The following is a 9,849-nucleotide window of genomic DNA, read 5'->3' on the forward strand; positions in this document are numbered from 1 at the left end:
CTCCAACATTTGTTCAATGTTGACATAATTCTTCTTCTTTTGACTGGTTCCTGTTTGATTTTGCTCTGTTTTGCTCTTTCTCAGCATGGAACAGTATTGTTTCTCACGTCTTCACTTCTTTTCTGAGCCTAACTTCAACAACTTTTGACTGTAGTTTCATGCTGTGGCTGATCAACTTTATGCCTCATCCCAATAAACATTAGATGTCTTATTGTCATGCAGATCATGTCTATATTGCGTTTGTAGGGTCCATAGAACATCCATAAGATGTCTAATGTTTAGTGGGTTGTAGTTACTACAAACATGACCTTCACTTTTTTTATGAAAAACTGGTACCAGTACAATTCTCCTCCATTCCTAAAGTCCTGTTTTCCAAGATTTATTAAACATTCTGGTTAAAAACCCCACTGCCATCTTTCCAAAACACATCCTCCCTTGCATTGGCAAGTCATCTGGATTTCATTTAATGTCTTTTTATATTGATTTCATTCATATATAGTGCCAAATCACAACAAAGTTGCCTCAAGGCGCTTCACACAAGTAAGGTCTAACCTTACCAACTCCTAGAGCAAGGACACAGGCCACAGTGGTAGGAAAAACTCCCTCTTATGATTTGAGGAAGAAACCTCAAGCAGACAAGACTCAAAGCGGTGACCCTCTGCTTGGGCCATGCTACTGACACAATTGACAAAACAAATACACAGGACAGGATGCTTGCAGTAGAAAACATCACTCCCATCTCTGGATGGAGCCACACCTCAAACAGAGAAAAAAACAGATCAGGCATCAGAAAGACAACAAATACAGTATAATTTGTTGGCATTAAGCAAAAAAAAAAAAAAAAAAAAAGAAGAAATACTAAGGTGATCGCTGGCCACTAGCCCTAAGCTTCACTAAAAGGCCCGGACATTTGATAAAGTTTAGGCCGCAGCCCGCTCGCTTTACTAATAAATAAATTTAAAGGGGGAAAAAGCATAGTAACATACTATGCCAGTATGCTAGCCATACGAAAGGGAAAATAAGTGTGTCTTAAGTCTGGACTTGAAAGTGTCTACAGAATCTGGCTGTTTTATTGATGCAAGGAGATCATTCCACAAAGCAGGTGCACGATAAGAGAAAGCTCTGTGACCCGCAGACTTTTTATTCACCCTAGGGATGAACTACTTTTCCATTATTCATCCTCATAGCCGTCCTGACTTCATCCTTACTACATCCTTACTAATCCTGATTTGATCACTCCATTTTCATTTCTAACATTTTCTCCAATGGCATAGGGATAGACAGTAAAGCACGTGCCAACGCGCTGGGGCCTGGGACATGCAGAGGCCCATGAATTTGTCTAAACTAACTTACTTTATCACAGTGAACCACACTTTTACACATGCTGTGCATACTGCACACAACACACCATGCACATTACATAACTGATTCATTATCTTATAGCCTTGAAGTAAACCTATTTCAATCAATCAATCAATCAATCAATTCTTTATATAGCGCCAAATCACAACAAACAGTTGCCCCAAGGCACTTTATATTGTAAGGCAAGGCCATACAATAATTATGTAAAACCCCAACGGTCAAAACGACCCGCTGTGAGCAAGCACTTGGCTACAGTGGGAAGGAAAAACTCCCTTTTAACAGGAAGAAACCTCCAGCAGAATCCTCCGCCCCGGCCCGTGCTACGAGCATTCTGACAGTTAGTGTGACTCGGGGGTGTTGACTCATTTAAACTAACATATTCATCCTGCTGTAACCTGGTTTCTGTAAGGCAGAATAAATCAATATGTTGATCAATTATTATATCATTTACCAACAGGGACTTAGAAGAGAGAGACCTAATGTTTAATAGACCACATTTAACTGTTTTAGTCTGTGGTGCAGTTGAAGATGCTATATTATTTTTTCTTTTTGAATTTTTATGCTTAAATAGATTTTTGCTGGTTATTGGTAGTCTGGGAGCAGACACCGTCTCTACGGGGATGGGGTAATGAGGGGATGGCAGGGGGAGAGAAGCTGCAGAGAGGTGTGTAAGACTACAACTCTGCTTCCTGGTCCCAACCCTGGATAGTCACGGTTTGGAGGATTTAAGAAAATTGGCCAGATTTCTAGAAATGAGAGCTGCTCCATCCAAAGTGGGATGGATGCCGTCTCTCTTAACAAGACCAGGTTTTCCCCAGAAGCTTTGCCAATTATCTATGAAGCCCACCTCATTTTTTGGACACCACTCAGACAGCCAGCAATTCAAGGAGAACAGGCGGCTAAACATGTCACTCCCGGTCCGATTGGGGAGGGGCCCAGAGAAAACTACAGAGTCCGACATTGTTTTTGCAAAGTTACACACCGATTTAATGTTAATTTTAGTGACCTCCGATTGGCGTAACCGGGTGTCATTACTGCCGACGTGAATTACAATCTTACCAAATTTACACTTAGCCTTAGCCAGCAGTTTCAAATTTCCTTCAATGTCGCCTGCTCTGGCCCCCGGAAGACAATTGACTATGGTTGCTGGTGTCGCTAACTTCACATTTCTCAAAACAGAGTCGCCAATAACCAGAGTTTGATCCTCGGCGGGTGTGTCGTCGAGTGGGGAAAAACGGTTAGAAATGTGAATGGGTTGGCGGTGTACACGGGACTTCTGTTTAGAACTACGCTTCCTCCTCACAGTCACCCAGTCGGCCTGCTTTCCCGGCTGCTCGGGATCTGCCAGGGGGTAACTAACGGTGGCTAAGCTACCTTGGTACACCGACTACAGGGGCCTGGCTAGCTGTAGAATTTTCCACGGTGCGGAGCCGAGTCTCCAATTCGCCCAGCCTGGCCTCCAAAGCTATGAATAAGCTACACTTATTACAAGTACCGTTACTGCTAAAGGAGGCCGAGGAATAACTAAACATTTCACACCCAGAGCAGAAAAGTGCGGGAGAGACAGGAGAAGCCGCCATGCTAAACCGGCTAAGAGCTAGTAGCTACGCTAAGCTAGCGGATTCCTAAAAACACGCAAAGTGAATAATGTGTAAATAATTTAGAGGTGATTCAGCAGAAGGAGTGCTTTAGTTAAGGCACGTAAAGATTACACTGGGAAACAAATCGTAATCTAGATAACTAGATCAATCTAACTGCGCAAATTAAACAGCTAACATACAGAAAAACGCCGCTGTGCTCTGGAACAGGAAGTGATACAATACCGCAGTGAGAGCCAACCACCAGTAGAGGCCTATTTCTGTCATGGTTTCCCAATTGGTGAAATAGTCAAGTGCAATATATTCCAAAATGGTGTGTTTTTTTAAATGAATAATAGGCTAAATTTACAATAAGGATTACTCAGTTAAAATAATAACATCATGTCTGCTGGGATATACAATAAGATGCTATGCAGTAATGAATGCAGGGTAAACTAATGCTGCCTCCATGTCAACCAATTACATTCTCGAGGTCAAGCTTTACCCCAGTGCCCTCTTGTGGCCGTTTTTGGTCAGTGAAAACATTTCCCAACTCAGTACAAATACATGTTTAGGTTTTGATATGACACGTTTATTCGTGCCTGGTAATCTTCATATATGTTCCATATACTGTTTGTATATTATATACTTATTCCTAGCTATTCTTACTTTCTGTTTTTTTCCTAGCTATTAATAATTTTCTATACTTTTATGATATTAAGATAACTACGTATAATAATAGTTCTATAACATAATATATATTTTTACCCTGTCTCTCATACATAAGTTACTATATATGATAGCTACTTTTAATATAGGGCAGTCACTAGCCCTAAATACCAAGGTGATGGACTCGTACCCTAGTCCCTTAAACAAGGGTTTAAATATCATGATGGCTACATATAAGAGGGGGCGATCACTAGCCCGGCAAACCAAGGTGATGGACTCATACCCTAGTCCCTTAAAGAAGGGTATACCTCTTATTTCCAACTTGTCCTGTAATTATGATGTTACATCCCCAAACCCTACCTTGGTAGGAAGGGATGTGATTGATGCTATACAGGACACTAGAGTTGGTAACTGTGGTAGTAGTAAATGTAAAACTTGCAAATACATAGTAGAAGGAAATAACTTCAGGAGTAACACCACAGGTAGACAATACAAGGTTAGTTCACATGAAACAAAAATGACATGCAACACAAAAAATATAATTTACTTGATTAGCTGCAAAAAATGTGGTATCCTATACGTAGGAGAAACTAGCCAAACCCTTAAGAGCAGAATGAATAACAATAGACAGAGGCTTAATAAAATGTGTAATTTATTTTTATACCAACACTTTTGCTCATATGGTCATAATGTAGATGACAGAGAGGTTATGCCTATAGAGGAAGTATGTATGGAAGAGGGTGAATGCTTTAGCTTAGCCTCTAAATGATTACAAAGGGAGGAATACTGGTACAAAGAACTAGCCACAATTTATCCGTATGAGCTTAATGACAATGTCAAAAAACTAGGTAATGTTTCTAAAAAAGATATGGAAAATATTGTCATATGGACATTTTTTAACAAAAAAACAATGTAAGTTCAAAATACGATCAGGTAAGCGCAATAGACAACATGCAACTACAAAGATAGATTTAGAACTTAGATTAAAAGAACTAGTTAACAATTACAATAGACCTGGGTTAGTACATAAACTTATCACATTAATTTTTTTGGTTCTACAACGAAAACTTGGCATCCTAACAGCTTTAGCTAATATTATACTTTCAGAACAAAGATTACCTAATTATATTCCACTTGTCATAAAAGATTTAGCTAACTTTAGGTTAGGTTTACAAAAAATGGAAAAAACTACAATAACCAAAGATGATAATAAATCTTTCTTGAAAATTCCTTTTCACAACAAAGGCACTGAAATGATCAAACTATCACAGATTCTACATAGCAAACCAATCCAAAAAACTACCAAATTTCATCAGTGATAACCCCCGTTATTAGCTATTCATATACTAAATAACACTGTAATAACACTGTAACACTGGCAGCTGCAGGTTTGGTGATTAAAACAGCTGCCATTTTTCTCTTTTCTGCAAATATATGTACTTATGTCTCCATATACAGTTCTACACGCTTTACTTTTTCTTGTTCCCCCTTTTTAATATTATTATATTTAAGTAAATATTGGAGGAGTGGGGTACAATTAGTTATACCTAACAGCTAACATTAGCTTATCTAGCCGGCCTTAGCAACGTTCATCGTAGCTTACAAAATAGTTGGTTCTTTTGTGTTTGATAACCCACATTAATTCATACTTTTGCCCACATTTATTTTATATGGAATGGTTAATACCATTACTGTAGGTTTAACTACGCTATTATACTTTATACACTAATTACCGTTTTTGTTTATCGTGTTAGCTTGCTGGGTACGGTTGGCTTATTCGCGGCTAATTTAGCTCCTCTACTATAACTAGCTTATTTTTTGCCATTTACAATTCTATTTTACATGGTGTGTAGATCTTTAATGATTCATCAGTTTATGTGTTCCATATAGCACCAAATCACAACAGTCGTCCCAAGGCGCTTTATATTGTAAGGCAAAAGCCATACAATAATTACAGAAAAACCCCAGCGATCAACACAACCCCTTATGAGCAAGCACTTGGCGACAGTGGGAAGGAAAACTCCCTTTTAACAGGAAGAAACCTCCAGCAGAACCAGGCTCAGGGAGGGGCAGTCTTCTGCTGGGACTGGTTGGGGCTGAGTGGAGAGAATCAGGAAAAAGACATGCTGTGGAGGGGAGCAGAGATCAATCACAAATGATTAAATGCAGAGTGGTGCCTACAGAGCAAAAAAGAGGTGAATAAAAAGAAACACTGTGTGCATCATGGGAAACCCCCAGCAGTCTAAGTCTATAGCAGCATAACTAAGGGATGGTTCAGGGTCACCTGATCCAACCCTAACTATAAGCTTTTTCAAAAAGGAAAGTTTTAAGCTTAATCTTAAAAGTAGAGAGGGTGTCTGTCTCCCTAATCCGAATTGGGAGCTGGTTCCACAGGAGAGGAGCCTGAAAGCTGAAGGCTCTGCCTCCCATTCTACTCTTACAAACCCTAGGAACTACAAGTAAGCCTGCAGTCTGAGAGCGAAGCGCTGTATTGGGGTGATATGGTACTATGAAGTCCCTAAGATAAGATGGGACCTGATTATTCAAAACCTTATAAGTAAGAAGAAGAATTTTGAATTCTATTCTGGAATTAACAGGGAGCCAATGAAGAGAAGCCAATATGGGTGAAATATGGTCTCTCCTTCTAGTCCCTGTCAGTACTCTAGCTGCAGCATTTTGAATTAACTGAAGGCTTTTCAGGGAACATTTAGGACAACCTGATAATAATGAATTACAATAGTCCAGCCTAGAAGAAATAAATGCATGAATTAGCTTTTCAGCATCACTCTGAGACAAGACCTTTCTAATTTTAGAGATATTGCGCAAATGCAAAAAAGCAGTCCTACATATTTGCTTAATATGCGCATTGAAGGACATATCCTGATCAAAAATGACTACAAGATTTCTCACAGTATTACTGGAGGCCAGGGTAATGCCATCCAGAGTAAGGATCTGGTTAGACACCATGTTTCTAAGATTTGTGGGGCCAAGTACAAGAACTTCAGTTTTATCTGAATTTAAAAGCAGGAAATTAGAGGTCATCCATGTCTTTATGTCTGAAAGACAATCCTGCAGTTTAACTAATTGGTGTGTGTCCTCTGGCTTCATGGATAGATAAAGCTGGGTATCATCTGCGTAACAATGAAAATTTAAGCAATACTTTCTAATAATACTGCCTAAGGGAAGCATGTATAAAGTGAATAAAATCGGTCCTAGCACAGAACCTTGTGGAACTCCATAATTAACCTTAGTCCGTGAAGAAGACTCCCCATTTACATGAACAAATTGTAATCTATTAGATAAATATGATTCAAACCACTGCAGTGCAGTGCCTTTAATACCTATGGCATGCTCTAATCTCTGTAATAAAAGTTTATGGTCAACAGTACAAAAGCTGCACTGAGGTCTAACAGGACGAGCACAGAGATGAGTCCACTGTCTGAGGCCATAAGAAGATTATTTGTAACCTTCACTAATGCTGTTTCTGTACTATGATGAATTCTGAAACCTGACTGAAACTCTTCAAATAGACCATTCCTCTGCAGATGATCAGTTACCCTTTCAAGAATTTTTGAGAGAAAAGGAAGGTTGGAGATTGGCCTATAATTAGCTAAGATAGCTGGGTCAAGTGATGGCTTTTTAAGTAATGGTTTAATTACTGCCACCTTAAAAGCCTGTGGTACATAGCCAGCTAATAAAGATAGATTTATCATATTTAAGATCGAAGCATTAATTAATGGTAGGGCTTCCTTGAGCAGCCTATATCAACATATAGTACCTAAGTTCCTAGGTTTCCATTTGATAGCATAATGATTATACTTTTTATTCCTATAGTATGCTAGATACCAGTACCACACACTCATAGCTTCTGCTTCTATAGCTTAGCCTACTAACTATATTTGATTTTTCTACTAGTCTACATACTAAATTACCTATACTACAATCTTCTCCTGTGATGTCTTATCCTTCTTAGTTCTTATTATTTATTATATTATATATACCTTTTTCTTGAGCTGCTTGGGTGGGTAGGGAGAGTTCCCATGGGATAAAAAAGCTTTTTAACCTACCATCCCTGGTTCGCAAGACCAGGCACCTAAGTGGCTCTACTCTACTCTTTTCTACTCTCTTATTTTACTCTTCCTTTTTAGATATACCTTTGTATACTGGCATGGTTCCACCTTAGAATTGGAATATAGTATATAAGATATACCTTACTGAATTTTCATGTAATTTGGTCACTTTTCAAAGGGGACAGACTCATTAATAAAGTCAGTGTAATGTACTATGGTTCATTTCAGGTCAACTTGGTATATAAATCTCATCTTTCCAGGCAATAATAGCTATCAGTTGACTGTCAGAAGAAAGCTAGAGACAAATTTTATTATCATCTCTTCTTGCCTTAAGGTTTATCATGCAGGGGTGCACCCATATTTTTTTTTACAAGAAAAATGATTTTGTAGTTATTTCAACATCACCATGAATTAGACAGCTCCTCCCCTGCTGTCTGATGCGATGATGAGGTATGTTGGCTGCAGACTGTTGTGCACATGCGATTCAGAGCTGGGGTGTTAAATCTAGATTCTTTACATCTTAAAAAAATTCTAATAAACCTTTGAATAATAAATGACCCAAGTCATTTATTTGACTGTAAAATCCAACACACTTGGTAAAAAATCTATATAGACCTCCTAGTGTGGGTGGGTGTGTGCATGTGCATGATTGCATGCATACGCCTAATAACTAGCAACATGCGCATATAGCCTGTCAATATATCTTGCACTGGGGCCCATGCTGAAATTGCTACACAGCAATATCACCAGTGTAAAATTAACACTGACAGTGTTAAATTAATACTGACAGTGTCTATATGGGTCCACACTGGGTCACTGAGGAATACATAAACACTTAAACACTGGCAGTGTTAATTTAATACTGGTAATTTTGCTGTGTATGCCACTGGTTTTCTTTGTATCATTTTCTTTGTTGATCGGCTCCTCAAAATACTCCCTCCACCTCATCAATGCACTGTTCTCACTTGTCAGCATATTTTCATCTCGATCCTTTGTCACCCTAACCTGCTGCACTTCTTTTCAGCTCATTCTGTCTGTTTTACCAATCAGTGCAAGTCGTTTTCTTCTTCCATAGTGTTCAGTTTCATTCAACAATAAAATGTTGGTGCATCAATCTCTCCAGGATTTTGAAAGTACATTCTAACAAATCCTTAAAAAGTATGGCATATTTTTAAAGAAACACTCAATATTATGAATGAAGTTGTTACAAATGTATTTACTGTTGTTGACATGACGAATGTTGGTGTTATTTACAGCTGATGCTGAAGTGCAAGGACAAAAAGTGGTACCAGTTCTAACAGACAGACATGAAGCTGCCCTTCGACTGCTGAAAACTTTATGCCAAGACAGCGACCTTCACTCTGCCGAAGGAAATTACAGGAAAGACTCAAGAGTGACTTTGTCTTTATGGCTTCTGGGTTATCTGTGTGTATGACACTGTCACATTGTTGAAGGACATGGACAGCTTAGTTCTCTGTCAATACACATTGTGAGAAAGTGAAAGAGAGGATGGGGCATCAGAAGGACTGGGAACTGAACTGGAGGTATCCCACAAGTCTGTGTGTGCGTGCGTGCGTGCCCATGTGATGTGGTTGAGTTTTCAGGACCTCACTGTGTAGATATTATAAAGTGACAAAGAAGATTACATGAAATGCATGATACAAAAATGGATGATGAATTAAAATATCCAACTGCCATATTAAAAAGCAGCATGCTACTTTAACAGGAGATATAGAAACAAAAAGTTTTATTTAATAATGTAAGCCAACAACAGAAGCTATAAAAACTTTATATTTTTTGAAATATTGACAAAAATTATATATAAAAATAGAAATGTACACCTGCATTGCTATTAAGCCAAAACTTGTTTCTTTTCTCATTTTCCCTTTTAGTTGATTTGAGTATTTAATTTCTCACACTGAATCTGAGCGTCAGCAAATATTACACAATACATTCTAAATGTACATAGTCAGCTTTTCCTGTGCAAAATAAATCCAATGCTAAACTATGTTGTCACCACTAACTCTGGCCTTGCACAGTGCAAACACAAATCAACAGTATTTTACACTCAACTCCAGTCTAATCACACTATTAAGATCTTATTTTTCAGCTGCTGCTACTTACAAATTAATTATATGTCAAGAAATAGTTCTTTCCCCAACTACAGCTAT

At 38.4% G+C, this 9,849-nt stretch overlaps 1 protein-coding gene across 1 annotated transcript in view; it reads left to right on the plus strand.

Moving 5' to 3' along the window:
- Window positions 1-9,541, plus strand: part of stxbp5l (syntaxin binding protein 5-like) — a 773,590-nt gene extending 764,049 nt beyond the window's left edge. The window contains exon 30 of the mRNA XM_034186808.1: window positions 8,935-9,541. Within this exon, the coding sequence (XP_034042699.1) occupies window positions 8,935-8,976 (42 nt within the window). The 3' untranslated portion in view covers window positions 8,977-9,541. The remainder of the gene's footprint in view (window positions 1-8,934) is intronic.
- Window positions 9,542-9,849: the final 308 nt, after the last annotated feature.

Source organism: Thalassophryne amazonica, chromosome 14 (assembly GCF_902500255.1).
Source record: "Thalassophryne amazonica chromosome 14, fThaAma1.1, whole genome shotgun sequence".
NCBI classification, from domain to species: Eukaryota; Metazoa; Chordata; class Actinopteri; order Batrachoidiformes; family Batrachoididae; genus Thalassophryne; species Thalassophryne amazonica.